The sequence below is a fragment of the Buteo buteo genome, chromosome 2, assembly GCF_964188355.1.
Source record: "Buteo buteo chromosome 2, bButBut1.hap1.1, whole genome shotgun sequence".
NCBI classification, from domain to species: domain Eukaryota; kingdom Metazoa; phylum Chordata; class Aves; order Accipitriformes; family Accipitridae; genus Buteo; species Buteo buteo.
This window is the reverse complement of record NC_134172.1, coordinates 10710340-10725686: the sequence shown is the minus strand read 5'-3', so window position 1 is coordinate 10725686 and position 15347 is coordinate 10710340. Positions and strand designations below refer to the sequence as shown.

At 38.1% G+C, this 15347-nt stretch overlaps 1 protein-coding gene across 1 annotated transcript in view; it reads left to right on the top strand.

Annotated features, from left to right (window-relative positions):
- PTPRN2 (protein tyrosine phosphatase receptor type N2) overlaps window positions 1–15347 on the top strand; it is a 662435-nt gene that overhangs the window by 611794 nt on the left and 35294 nt on the right. Inside the window, 1 exon segment of the mRNA XM_075022535.1 lies at window positions 5739–5816. Coding sequence (XP_074878636.1) covers window positions 5739–5816 — 78 coding nt within the window.

The following is a 15347-nucleotide window of genomic DNA, read 5'->3' as shown; positions in this document are numbered from 1 at the left end:
CAGATGGTTTTGTGGGTTCATTTCACTAAGTCAATAGTCATTTTGCTATTTTGAAAGCAATAGATAAAATGTGTGTTTCCTGAAGGTGATGCAGTGGGAGGTTGGTAGGAGGAAATCACTACTTTGCAAGCCCATAGTTTGGAAAGATTCCTTGCAAATTGTTTCATTTCAAAACAAATTAAATATCTTCAGGTTAGCGTAAATGTGTTTGTTAATCTGGTATAGGTTTTGTATCATGAAGTAGAATATAGGAGTGGCAGAGACATTCAGTGTCTGTTCTCCCCACCTCCGAAGCCTACTGGAATATTATATTGGACACTTGATTCTGCAGCATTTACTGTGGCTGTACAGCTATTGCAGCCTGAGCTGGCCATACATGCTGTTCCTAGTGCTGTCTATTTGAGATCTTTTCTGTTAGCAGACACACGTTTAATCAACGTCTGTGTAAGTGTACAGTGGATGTGGACTATCAGGAAGTCTCCCTTTATTCGCTCTTGCAAAAATCCTACCATTTCTTTCCTTCAGACTGCTGCCTTTCAACTTAAATAACCTCAGTAATTATCATGTCAATACAGTGATGTTCCTGGTGCATTCGCGCCTTGCAGCGCTTGGGTTAGGAGTGAGCACTGCAGTGAGCTGCAAGACGGGCATTAATAGCACAGGATCAGTATGGTCTGAACTGACTAGAAGAGGCTTTTCCCTCCCTGCGCGTGTGAGCTGTCTGGTGGGGGAAGAGTGTAAAATAAAGTAATTATATTTGAGCTTCGGAAAGGGAGGCTTCCAGTCGTGTACATGTCGCTGGGTATCTCCAGCTTCTGGGTCAGTGGTCCAGTCTCCAGCTGGGGCTCACTCAACCTTAACTTAAGTCTAAATGAGTGCAGCAGTACACCGTAAAAAAATCCCTGTGCTAGACAATGAGCTGGCCACCTGCCCACATGTTTCTTCCTTTTAAAAAATGCTACCCCCCTCAAGACCTCCTTTCCCTCCCTTATGTTGTGAAAACTGGGGTTAGATTGATGGCCTCACCACGGCTGGGGGTGGGTGAGGAGAATCAGCAAAGATTTAGTCCAAGTTCTTGCCGTAGGTCTTTAATTTCACTGTAGCATGAGGCCAGGCAAAATGAGTCCTTAGGATAAATTTGCAGGGTAAAAGTGAGGTAGAAATCTGTTTCCCTCCTCTCTGAAATAACATAAAGTACTATGATAATAACTCTGCTATCGGCAGCTGAATGAAAGGCTTGCAATTACAGCACAAGAAGACCCTGACTGTGCAGAATAAAACTGTGATAATTACATCTGTCATATTTGTACTTAGTCCTCATTAAATTTCGAGAAAATCATCCAGTAGTAAATAATGTGCAATTTTTGCTTTTAAATCAGAGGTCATGAAAGTAAATGGGAATTCTGTTTTTCCTCATAGGGTGTCTGAGAGAGAAAAAATCCCATCAACTACATTTAAAACTCAGTTTGCTTATTATTGAAGACACCAGACTGAGGAATGTCATTAGCATGACAGTTTGTTCAAACACAGCATACAGATTTCATCACCAAGAATAGACTCTGAAATTCATAATGGCATTCACAACCAGATTTACTTCTTTCATTCCATTAGGGGTTTTAAAGGAAGGATTTTAAAATTGTTCTAAATTTTAACTCAAACAGGAAGATGAGGACAAGTCTACCTTTCTGATTTTAATGCTGAGATGAATGCGATTACAAAGTTCATCTACATTTGCTGGATATGCTTTCTTTTACAACAACAAATACACTTTTTTACTTTTAGAGACTGTCTGTGTAATAAATACATGCATGAAATAGATTTTATGGTATTATAAACACATTAAATCTGGAAGCTACACAGTAGCTTGAATCCATACGAATTTTGAGTTCAACTTTCTTTCCATTATATTTGGTCTACGTTGGATCTCATTCTGATCTCATACAATTTAGGAATATTTCAGCTGAACTCAGAGGATTTATATCAAGGTAAATATGGTGTGAGTAAGACCCAGCATCTTTCCGTGTGGAAAGTAAGGATCTGATAAGCTGAGAGGAAAGGTAAAGGGCAGGAATGAATCGGTGTGTCATTTACGTGAGATTTCAAAATGGTCATTGATGCCTATTGACACTTTTACTTCAGTTTACAGTTTTAGAAGACTACTTAACAAGAATCCATATGGACCACTCTTTAAGTCCAAATAAATAAATTTGAGGATTTACTCCCGGAATGTATTGATTTTGCTGTATTTCATCAGCATTATCAGTGACATCAAACAGCAGCATGATCTCTATCTAAAAACTCAACAATGTTCAGAGTTCTTCAGGGAATCCTTGCAAAGTGCTAGGATAAGGAAACTGGATAGTAGAACTCTGGAAAAACTAAAGGAGTAGCTTTTATTCTCTAGTAAACCAAGGCTGGAATTGTGGTCTGATATTAATTTAACAAAGGTGCAACTAATTGTGATACTCTGTTCTTTATATATGTTCCTACTCTAAGATACTGTAAGTCAACTTATATTACAAAGCCCTGTAGAAAAACACAAGTTGTGCCACTAAAGTTTTCTGTATTTTTTCTTTTCCAACAAGAAATCTGAATGCTCCTCCTTTTTGTTTCCATTTGCTTTTGATATTGGTAGTGATGGAAATCACCACAGTCAATTGCGTGGTCAGTTATAGTAATCCTTGATCCCTTTCTTTCCCTAATACAAAATCACAGAAAAATAGATTGAAACATTATCAGCAGACTGGCCTTTGTTGTACTGCAGCAGAAAACGAGAATTCCGCCATAGCAGAACAGTTGTAATAATTGCAGCTTTTTCTTTCCAAAAATGGCTGTTCGATCCAGTTCTGATATAAGCCTTGTGAACTTTGTGCTTTGATGGGGACATAGAGGGAAAAATCTTGGTGGTTTTGAAGAATTACTATTAGGGTGATTTCTGAAAGTTGTTCTGATGTAAAATGTTAGCAAGCAGTCGATTTTTGTTTTAATACTTGATAGTATGGAGCCTGCTGCTCTCTTATTGTTCTCTGGAGAATACATTTTCTGTTTTATTTTCGTGAAGTGAGAAATCTAAGGGATCCTTGAAAGAAGATAATGACTACTGACGTAAAAAAAAAGCCTTTTACTTGATCCTTGATTAGTTAGTTTAAAACCCATTACTGACTTTATTTCTTTATTCAAACTTTTGTTAACTTTGATAGATTAAGATGCCCTTAGTGTTCTTGGTGACCTTGAGAGAATAAAAAAGAACATAACAAAAACATTCAAGAACCATCCCTTGCAGTCACCTACTCACATTAAATTGAATGTGACTAGAGTAGTGATTTTTCACACTTTTCTTGAAATATGTGGCCTTTAAAACAGTACATATAATAGAAAATTGATGAAACTGGGAACTTTTTTTTAATTAGTTTAATCTTTGCTCTTATTTTTGTTCAGTTAAAGATCATTTAATAGTGTGATAGGGCTTTCTGCCATCTTCTATTTGCTCTAAGCAAGAAGAATTTCTGCTCATAATTGTTTTCTGTGCAACACAATGTGCTTGGAATGTAATAATTGTAATTGTCTTTTGTATTATTGTTAAACTGCTGATACACTTCACTACTCTGTGCTTATTGTAATGTTTGCCACGTCCCAACAGCACCTTTGTGACAGAGGTTGATTAATGCTGAAATGCCAAGATTGGCCTATTCCTGATTTATCAGCTGAATGTTGAGAAGCATTTCCTCCATGACAGCGCTATTTGCATCATCCTTGATTTTTTTCTGCCTTTGTTTTCTGGCATGTCTACATACGAAAGGATTTAGTTTAAGAAGAAATTCAGAGTAAATTATTATTTTTCTAAAGTTTGGTGTATTCATTGTCAGTTACATTTCCAAGTCAGGCTCTTGCCTGTTAGACGAGTGATATCATTTTCAGGTGGATGCAGCCTACAACAGTTTCCACTGGGAGTAGGAAGTCCTCCTCAGTGCAGATTGATTTTTCTGAGCTAAGATTTTTAGTTCCAGCATAGGAAAACATTGAAGCATATGATTAAATCCTATAGATCTCTGTGGAATTGAAAACAAAACAACAGAAATTATTTCAATCATAATGGAGAAAAAAAACCCCAACCTTTAAGGCTGCCTTTGCTTAATCACATTTGCTGTTGCTTTCAGCTGTGTTTAGCTCAGTGTCTCAGTTCTTACAAAAACAAAAGTTGCCCATTTTGAAATGGTTCCTAAGGGTTTTTTTTATAATACTGCTTTCTGAAGAAAGCTAGTTTTTCCCTGATCTCAAAATACTCACAGTAGTAAATGTCCTGCTATCAGACTTGCTTTTGTCAAAAAGCAAAGAAAGCAACGTTGAAATTTGTTGTGAGCAATTCCTTGTTGTGAAGAGTTATTTGCTGATAAGAGAAGCATCTCAATGAAGCTCAGAATAAAATGATGGTATTGTAGACATCCTGTTCAAGGTTTTTTATAACTGTGAGTGGTGAATCAGAAGTAAGCTTTTATTCTAAATGGATTCAGTGACTTCATTTTACCTGTGTTGTGTTGTCATGGAGAGTTTTAATATTAAGTCCAGCTTAATTATACATCAGAAAATTAGAAACATAAAAGTATTCTCCTCCTTTTTGCAACATTCATCATATTGTTGTTCTGTTAGAATAACTTACATCTGTTCTTTTATGGTTCTTCCCTCTTTTATGTTGCACATAATTATGAGGTGCCTTCTTTTACGCTGACATGTACCATCACTGAAAATTTTGCTAGGCTATGAATAAATTCAGTAGATGCTTGTTAATGCAAATGTGACTCACATTCATTCTTATTCAGATCTTTACTTATAGAACAGAGTCGTGTATTGGGACAAATTCTGCCTTCAGCTACATGGGTACAAGTTAACTCTCGCCGACTTCAGTGTCACTGAGTCACACCCACACATCTGAGAGCTGAACTGGGTCTCTTTTCTTTATGTTCAAAGTTTTGTCTTGCCCAGTTCAGGGTTAGAATGAGTTTGTTTGTTTTTTAATCCTATCAGCAGATCTTCTTTTTCAGCAGAATGGGTCCTAAGATTTAGAACCAAGAAAACCACCCATCAGTTCGAAAACATTCATTGTAACACACTAATCCTATTTACTCTTGATGGCTTTGTTTCTTAGATTCTTTATTTTTTCTGCTCAGTGAATTTTCTGCTCCTTGAATTAAATGTAATAATTAAGGTCTTTAAGCAGAACTTCCTCTATTGAGGCCAAATCCATGCATTTAGATAAATCAGCTAACCAGAAAAAGCCAGAAACTGAATTTGTTCCCCATTTTTGCTGTTTTTCAGTTACATGTGCCCTTGACTGGCACGGTGGAAATGGAGAACATATTTAGATGTGTGGAGCATTCTTAACACTCAGTGTAGAAAAATGTTTCAAATGGCTCCTAGGTTGCTATGAAACCATGAGTACTGATCTCAAATAAATGCCTTTGTCAACCACCATAAATGATCTTACGCTGCATATTGAGGACATAGGACATTGCTCATCATGTGTGCTGATATTCGTCTGGTAGCATCAGTCTTTTGTGGAAAAAGTTCTCCTCTGAGCTTAAAAAGAGAAATAAAATTCTTTGCTTGCCAATAAAGGATGGAGGAACATGACAGTTCTTTAGGAAGTCCCTTGTTTCTGCCCTCACATACTTTCTGTCTCTAACACAGCAAGGGATTTTCTTTTAAATAAACCCAGTCTGTGTTCTTTTTCCTTATTCCAGATGGACCATGACCCCCGAAACCCTGCATATATTGCCACCCAGGGCCCTCTCCCTGCTACTGTCGCAGACTTCTGGCAGGTAGGTTAAACATCTGTTTGAAAACTGAATTTATGTTCCAAGTCAAATGTTCTCCTGTGCTTCTAGAAATGTAAAGTGTATAAAAATATGTTGTGGTTGAGTCACAATAGGTGGAAAAACCTTCGTTCAAATGTCTTTTTTAAAATCTAGTACATGGATATTCAAGCGATTTATGTATATGACAAGCCTTCCTAAGGAATAGTTGATCTGGAAATTATGTTGAAAACCTCAGGCCAAAGTATGCATATTTTAGTGCCAGGTCTCTGTAATTAAACTACTGCCAAGGACTGGATGATTTTCAGAGGGCCTGACCTTCTTAAGAGTGTAGCCAGAATTCATTGTCACTCTCCAGATCAAAAAGGACCTAACACTATGTGCCATGAATTTTTCCATTGAAACCTACTTCTCATATGTCCCAGTTCCCCAAAATGCTTAAATTCTTATGTATTTTCCCTACCACAGGTAGCTGAGTTAAAGGCTGAGTTAAGACCCTGCTGCATAAAGTTAAGTAGGTGCATAATTTTTTGCAGGATTAGGGCTAAAGGCAGTAGTTACTGATGCACAAATATGAGCTTACTTTGCATGCAGTGTTTTTTATATGCTAGTGCAGCTCTCAGATTTGAACATACACACACCGTCAGGCTAGGTGTGTGCGATTGTGTGACAGATATGCTGCTTTAGATATTCCTTTGTAAGTGTAAAAGTGTGCCTGAAGGCTTACTGAAGCTGTTTGGGGAGGAGGCCGACTGTGGCTTATTATCAACACAAGCATGTTTTTATTTTTTGTTTTGCATTATGAATTTAGAAACATTTGTTCTGAAGATAAAGAATATCTATGTAAAAATTTCAGAAGTGCCATTGTATTTTAGGAGCTTGCATCAGTTGAAATCATCATTTCTCTTCATCTGCATCACTTGGTCTATGATTAGAAAGTGTTAACTGATCCTTATTGAAGACGCTTTTCATGTCACCATTTCCTACTGTTTCTGATGAGGAATCGGGACATTTCCAAAACATTTGTTTGATTTTGGTTGCCTGGATATTTAAATGCTCAGTCTGAGATATTTTGGGGCTGGTTTTTAGAAGTGCAGAGCAAATGCTTTCTGCTTGAAGTCAGTTGAGCTGTTGATCTGGCTTAAATTTTCAAGTAACTCGTGATTTTGGTCTTCACTATTTGGTAATTAGACACAATTGAGAATAGTGATGTTTTTTCCCTCGCCAGGTGGATTCCTTATAACACGCATGATACCCGAAAATGTGTTCCTTAAGTTAAACATGCAAAACCATGTTAGCTATTCTGTAATGATATTTTATGATTCCTAAGGCCCAGGATTTTTAATTGTATTTTTTTTCATATTTGTATATTTATATTTTGTATATTTTCACCTGTAACTGCACCTTCACATGCTGAAAAAATGTAGGTTCTCATTTTTAAAGGAGGCATTTAAAGAACACACTTTTTATAAGCATTGCTGCTGACACAGAAATCAGAATTAATCATACTAACATAGTATGAAGGGTATATTTTGTTCTTCTTCCATTCCGATTTGAGCAATTAGGAAACCTGTTTGCAGAGACACAGAGACTAGAACTGAAACATCATTTCTTTGTTCTGTGATCCAGTCTTCTTCATTCCAGCTTCGTACACAAAAGGTCTGTCTTGACTTTCTTTCTTCATGCTTTTTGTGAGTGGAGTCTTCACTTTCCTTCACTTTCCTTCTGCTCTTTTTAGCTCTCTCTCCTCCCAGTTAACCATCAGTGAAAGTTCACTCCATCTCCCCACCAGATTTGCTGTAAACATCTCTACAGAAACCATTTGGCAGCTGTGGTTCAGCTTCTGCTCAAGTGTGGCTATGTGTCCATTTTTGATGTGATATTCTTTTATTGTTTCTTTTGTTAGGTTCCATAGAAAAGTTTGTTTCTTACAATTATTTTGATGATGTCTGTCACTTCAGCATAACAATCTACCTATGTCAGATTGGTCCATCACCCGCTTTCTTAAACTTGAACTTCCTACAGATGACATGTCAATGTGCCAGTTCCTGTCACAAGCTTTTTACATGGCCCAGGGTATCAACCAGGTGTAATGAACAGGCCAAGAGAGATTAACTCCTTACAGAACGCTGCTTCCGTAACCGCTGAAATGTGGTAGGTCTGTTGTACAAGTCAAAAGCCATGGCTTGACGTTGTTGTGGTTTATGCCCAGATGCAGGAGCAAAGTTTATATCCATTTTTCACCTAATAGTACCTATTTTAAGGTAGAGCATGGGAAACCTGAACTTGCTATGGAAAATAGAGTATTAACTCCTGTCAGGGAGGAATCCTTTGATGTTTACTTGAATACAATTTTCTGTAGTTTATACAGACCATAGTGCTGCCACCAGGGATTGTTTAAAGATTCAATTATTCATTCCTGATACATCTTCTCGGTGATTCTCCTCCCTCTCCCTCCTCCACTTAATACCAGCTGTTGCTGAGCTGTGTTGCTTTTTTCCCCTTTTGTGTGCTCAGTGAAGCAGTTTTTTGACTGATAGTGAGAAGAGTGACTGAGTCCGGAGAGACCTGGGACTATTCTGCTGTTCCTTGTCTAAATGCACAATGTCATGCTTTAGCAAGTCCAACAGAAATTCTTGGAGCTTGGCATCACCTTCTATGGCAATATTTACTAGATGTATTGCTTCCTATTTTTGCAGAGACTTAGCTGGTAAGACTCCCAAGAGCCTAGTTGCATGGTGGGTATCAGCCACTCCATTTTATCTTGGCTGAAAGGCTACGCCAGCAAGAAACAGTGATAATTGTTTCCACTCCTATAGGCATTTCAAGCTGATTTCTAGAAAACACTTGTCTACAAAGCATTTGTTTGTCTTGAAAGTGTAAGACAACTTTCTTGGCATTTGCATCACAGCTGATACCCATAGTGAAATCCAAACTGCTCCTAATTTGTCCTGACTGTCTAGTTTTCATGCTCTAGTTTTCATGTCCAGAGACACAGTTTCTAAACCTCGTTTCCCTTAAACTTGCATTAGATTCTTCCACCCATCAGTGACTATGTCTACATTAGCAAGCAGTATGGCCCACTAGGAATGGATTTGTAGAGTGTCACACTACTTACTTTGTAGGTTTTACTTCAGACTAACTGTTCTCCAATGGACCAAATGCCTGTTGGTGAGGGAGAAGACTACAGATGCGTCTGGAGGAAGCTTGTTCCAAAAGGAACTCAGTTCCTGAGCTCTAACGCTGCTCTGCCGTGCATGTCTGTCATCCGCATGATTACATGGTGACATCCATTATCTCTCTTTAAGACCAAACAGATGATTTGGTCTGGAATAATCTTTTTTCCTAGTTTTATTGGCAGGCCCCTCTAAAACCTGTTACGTTGATCCAGTGCCCATTATTTTTGTGCAAGTGCTATTAGACACTTAGCAATCAAGTTCCCATTTACTGTTTTCAGGTTGCCCAGATCTGAACAAAGATCATGGTCAGCTCAGTGTCTTCTCTTTCCCAAACTGGGCAGAGCTTTTTCATAAAAGATTGATGATGCTTTGTCCCGGCTCAGCTTGTTTAGAAGATCCATGCCTAGTACCACTATGGGACTGGAGGGGGACCAGTTTCAATCATCTCTCTAGTGACCACTTCTTGGAAGGTTATATCCTTTTTGGTAAGGTGAGGAAGAAGAGCAGGTATTGTTCTTCAGTACCATCTAACTTGAGCCACTAGAGCTGGCTATTAGACTCAGCATTTTCTGTACACCTTTCTATTCATTTGGGTTTTCATTTTGGCCTGAGAGAGATCAGCTTGGTGGAAGCTTTTCTTTCAAAGATGCAGTCTTTGAGCTGGAGATAGTCCAAACTCCTGTATATTGGTCATTTTCAAATGGTGTTCAGATTTGTATATGTTGTAAAAATAATAATGATAAAAAAGGCAAGAATCTTACTCTGGCTTTTCTAATGGCATAAGACACTTCCAGGCATCAGACTTCCACAGTTGTCTGCGTCCCTCCAGTTTACTTCCCCAGCTCCTTATATTCTTGGCATAGCTCCTCTAAGTCAGCAAGTGCCAAGTTAGTTCCAACTTTCCTGGCTTACCTACTTCTTTGAAAACTTTCTAGCCTGCAGGAGTTGTGTTGTCAGTCATCTCATTGATCTGTTTTGCCACAGGGCTTCCTAATCTGTCTGGATACTCTGTGTTTGTGGCTCAAGCAGAGATTTCATCTCTGCCTGCATGTCATCTCTTAGACCACTCTGGAAATTTTCCAGCTACTACTTTAATTAATTTTGAAAAGCCTCCAGCTGATTTAAGTCTTCTTTTAATTTCATCTCGTCTTGTTTTCGTCTGTTTTTACCAATTACTTTTTCTGAGAGATACCTCCTTCATTGATTCTATTTCGGTTCAGTGGGAATTCCACCTCACGATTCCCTTTCTTGAAAACCGGATGCCTCTCCTCACATGGTATTAATCCATTTTTACCTGAGTGGTTAAACAATTTGCCAGGTCTGTGGGTTGTTTTCGTCTCAGCTGGAAAGAGAATTCATCCTCAGGATAGGGTTTTGCTTTGATATAGTTCCATTTTATTTACAAAGAAAGTACAGAGTTTTATTTCCTTGAACAAAGGCAGAATCAAATAACAGGCAATAACTTCTTTTTTTCTGAACCTCATTTCCAAACCAGTGTTTTACCCCCAACCTCTCTTTCAGCTTTTCTTCTACCAGGATCACAATGCTAGTTTGTCGAGCTGTGCTGGTGGTTTCTTTATTCCTTTTACACATTTTTGCTGCTTATCTGGATTAATCATCTTGCCTTGATTAATGCCTCTCTCTCTGCATTAAGCATATCAGTTTCTAGAGAAACTCATGGGTCCATATGCCTCACGTTTCTCTTGTTTTTGATGATAACTTATGTAATTTCAGTTATCAGGCTCTATAAAAGAGTTTGCTTGTTTCTTACATTTATCTTGAATGAAAGGTGATGATTTTGTCCAGCAGCTTCAGTGAGATTTCACTCAGCTCTTTCACATAATGCTATTAAAATTCAACATCACTTTGAACATAATTCAAAAGAAAGAGGATGTAGAACATTTCTGATCTATAACAAGTTTTCGCAGCAGGAGTTCCATGTTGTGAATAATTCTGGAGGCATAAAATTTTATTATTTTCTGTATGTGCTGGGTTATAATTCCATGAAGTATTTGACATGAACTACATGTCTTAACTTGCAAAGTATTCTTAGAAGCGAGGGATGATAATATGCAAGAAACTATTCCTAGGAGTTAGGATATTTAGAACTAACTGTCCTTGCATTGAAAAATTGTTCTTAATTATGCTAGTTTTATAAATTGCATGTCTGCTAAGGTTCATTGTCTCCAAATGGACATTTCTGTAGGAGGCCATAATTTTTCCCTCAGCAAAATACCCCACATTATGCCTTGCTTTCATAAATCTACCCACATTTGCCGTTCCTTCCCCTCCCCCTTTTTGGAGGGAAGTGCATTTTCATGGGTTTTTTATTTAACCATATTAAGTGAAATAGAGGGAGGGATCAGGCAGTCCCTGCCAAGTGACTTAAGAGGATGTGCTTTAGTTGCCTTAGAGAATGAAACCACATATGTTAGATATTTTTGTATTTGTTGTGTTTCTGTGATGTCATCCCTCCATGACTGACATAATTAATAAGTATATGAACATTATATAACTGAAGGGCTCCAGTCTGGCAGGGATGACAGAGCAGATACTACTCATGAACAGCACTGAGTGGGACAAGGACCAGGAAGGCAGACTCCAGGTGCTGCCCCTTTGTGGTTAGGATGCTCCTCCAGGAAGCAAGAGCGAGCTTCATCCTACATGTTCTGAATCAAACCCATGCTTTTCATTTCCCTGTCTTTCCTCCACTATTTGCCAATACATTAAATACTCTTGAAATTGGGAATGCTCTTCACCCTTCTTGTTACAGCTGGGCATCTATTGCCAACAAACAAAAAGAAGGCTCAAGGGAGTGGAGGTTTACACTAATGTGATTACAGGGAGTGGGAAGACCTCATCTCTGCTCCTTTGATTATTTTCTATTTTTATTGCAAGAGTATTAAATGTAAAGTGCAGAAAGAGTCCCAAGAGTAAAGACCAGAGCCCTAATCTGAGCCAAGGAGTTCGGTTGCCATTTGCTTTTCATTGCCCTCAATCCTCCATTTCTTCATCTAAAACTATTTTCAAAATATTTTTTCTCTACCCATATTCAGGAGTATATTGTCAGACTCAGTTCAAAAACTGACTGTTGTTTTCCTCCCAGGATCACACCAGCATGTTAAGAACCCAGTTCCTGAGTCACAGTCTTCAGGACGTGATAAATCTTTGCATGTCTGTTTGGCAGCACTAGCTTTTCTCTTCCAGTTTTTGAATTCAACAAAAGAAATACAAAATACTGTCAGTTGATTGTTTCCTGTGTAAAAAGGATTAGTCATCAGTGATCTCCGAGGGCAAATCCCAGTGGGCAGAAGACCATGTCCCTGTAGGTGAATGAGTCTCCCTGCAAAATCGGTGTTCCAAGCCCATGGGCTGAGTAAGAACAACTTTACCAAACCCTCCCCTGCTCTAATTGCTGGTTTCTGTGCTCCCAGTTCAGTATATTTTGTGAGTGCTGAAATTAATTTACAGATTAAATTATTTTTCTGCATTTTGTTCTTCTGTGCAGAACACAGCACTTTCAAGCAGTCTTGATTCCCAAGTTTTATTTTGCTTGCCTGGAATGGGACTTCCTGCATGTCTAATCAGTTCTCACCTTCAGAAAGAAGAGCAGATGAAAAGCGACACAAAGCAATTCAATGTGTAAAATATGCATATTTTAATTTAATAAAAGAAAAACAGCAAGGGAGAGAAAGGCACAGAACAGCAGCCCCTAGAGCTCTAGTAACTTGTCAAGCCACGTGAAATAAATATAGCATTAGGAATTCCATAGTCGTTCAGTAAAGGAGTGTGCGTTTACCGTGCTCACTTCTAATTATGACTGCAGTTGGAGAAGGTACTCAGAAGTGGTCCTTTTAAAATTTCTATCCCTTTATTGTTTAGTTTTCACCTTTCCAATACTAAAGTGAAAAGCTATTTACCGGTGATTTTGGTGGTCTTCCCCTCCTTAATGTGGTTTTGTCAGCACTGCAATACTAAATAGCACTCATATTTAAATTATTTAATAATAAGCCTTGAGCTAGGAGTCTACTGAGAAGAATAAGAGCAGTTTATGTGTCTCTGAGAAAGCAGAAGTTATTGCAACACATACAGTCATCTTGAGTTTGCCTTTCCCGTTGACTTCCAAACAAGCGTTGCTGCAACAGCAGGGACATAACACATGGAGCCAGTCTAATGACCGCGTACTTATATATGGTCCTCTCTGAAGCTGTTTTTTCAGCTGCAAGAGTCAGATTTTTTTTAATTAAATATAGATTGTTGATCATTAAGTTTTCAACCTACAGATTTGCTTAGCTGTCTGGCACAGCTGTGACTTTGCAAATGGCAATTCTGACTTTGCCAGATTTGACCCATTTCATATCAAAACAATAAGTCATTTTCAACCAAAGTGTTTCACAAAAAAGGTTGCTCTTTGACTGGCATACATTGTGAAGTTCTAGTTGATAACAAAAATCTAAATTCCCCTCCACCCCTCCCCTCAGCCTTTTCTTAACCCATTAAAACATTGGGGTTTGGTTTTAAAATATTACAGAAAAAAAACATTTTCTGACTGTCTCCATTCAATACAGTGTTTCCTGTTTCCAATGGGGAACTTGAAAGAAGTCTCAGTTGAGCTAATTACTTTCAAGATATGTAATGGGATGAATATTATCTGATCCAGCAAGGGTTGGTACCTTGATTTGTTGGTGGTGTAGGAGTAGTGTCTATTCATGTTGAGTTTTGATTATCATTAGAAATTATTTGCGTTTTGTTTGCTTGTTTGTCTGCTTTTCCAAATAGTTGCATTTACCAACTATTAGGGAAGCCTAAAAGACTGAAAAGGTGAATTCTTTCGTTTGCTGGAGATCTCTCACAGAAAGCAGCTGATGTGATAAGCCTGTTATTTTTAGTGAACAGGCTGGATTTAACTGATTATCCCATCTATTTTCTACTTTAAATCATCACATTTTAGAAACTTCTTCACCAGTCCCCTTCAAAAGAAGAGTGTCTGGTTGCAGCACGTATCTTGTCATTTCCCCATCACTAAAATAAAGAAGAAAATGATTGAAAAAGGAGTTTGGGGAGGATCATTCATTATAAAAAGAAGCTTCAAAATGATGAAGTGTCTGAAAAAAATAAAGGGATTCATATTAACCATTTTATTTACAAGCTAGTAAACAAGGATATTTCAAAATATAAGCTTTCAAAAACTGGTGTTTTATCAGATTTGTGGCAGTGTTGTAACACTGATGCTCCTCTTTGTGACCTTTATTTTTCTCCTTACTTGAAAACAAATTCTGTGCTCCTTTGAGAGTACTTCGTACTAAATATAATTCATCCCAATGTGGAAGTCCTTTGTATGGGACTGGCATGCTGGGTAACCACAGCATGAGGTCTCTACACGTGGCAGATTTCATCAACAGGGAATCCTGCGGATGTCAAACGCAGTGCTCATCTTTGGGTTGCAGGATTCAGCCTTTAATTTGCAATAAATGGAATGGGATGGTGTTATTCTTGTCTAAGAAATGTTTTGAGAATGATGCGTACAGAAGAACCTCATTAAAGATCATTAACATCTTACTCTCTAGGCACATAGGCTGAAGGTAGACATGTCACACAAAATTATACACTGTCTTCCTTTTTCAGCAAAGCATGCATTGCAGAGCTCTGTAGTGAGCTCCTATATGTAACTGAGACTCTATTACCTCCACTCAGAAGACTCCATTCAACATTTCTTCTTCTCCTGGAAGTTTTACCATAAATTATAAACATGAAACTGCCTGTACTAAGTGATCTAAGTAAGTTTAGTATTATATAATATATATTATATATATAAATATTTTTATATATTTAGTTTTTATAGACACTTAGAGTCTAAGGCTTACTTTTGCTGGGCTCTACCTAAAAAGAAAAACCTCTGCCCCAAGGACCTTATATTCTCTTTATTCTTATATCACATGCATTGACTTAATTTCTATTGTGCAAGCATACAAAGTTCAGAACCACATGAATTACTGTGAATTTGCAGCTGAACATCCTCCAGAGGTGCTTCTCTGAAGGCTGTACTGGGGTTGCGCAGACCAGATCTCTGCTACCTGTTCCTTCATTAATTACAAAGACACACTCCTTGGGGCCACTTTCTAGCACGTGGCCATGTCTAGACACTCTGAGCACAGCAAAGCATTAGGTGTTGGGAGATGGGGCTTCTGAAAAACCCATCGCCAAATTAAAGATGGGGTGGTGCCTAGGCAACAGTAGAAAACTCTGTGAACTGCCTTTGACTCATCCAGCTTCTGCGTTATTGGGAAAGAAAGCCAGATGACAACCTGATGGTGTAATATTTAAGTTATCAAGGAAACAAAGAAAATGCTGTAGTCCT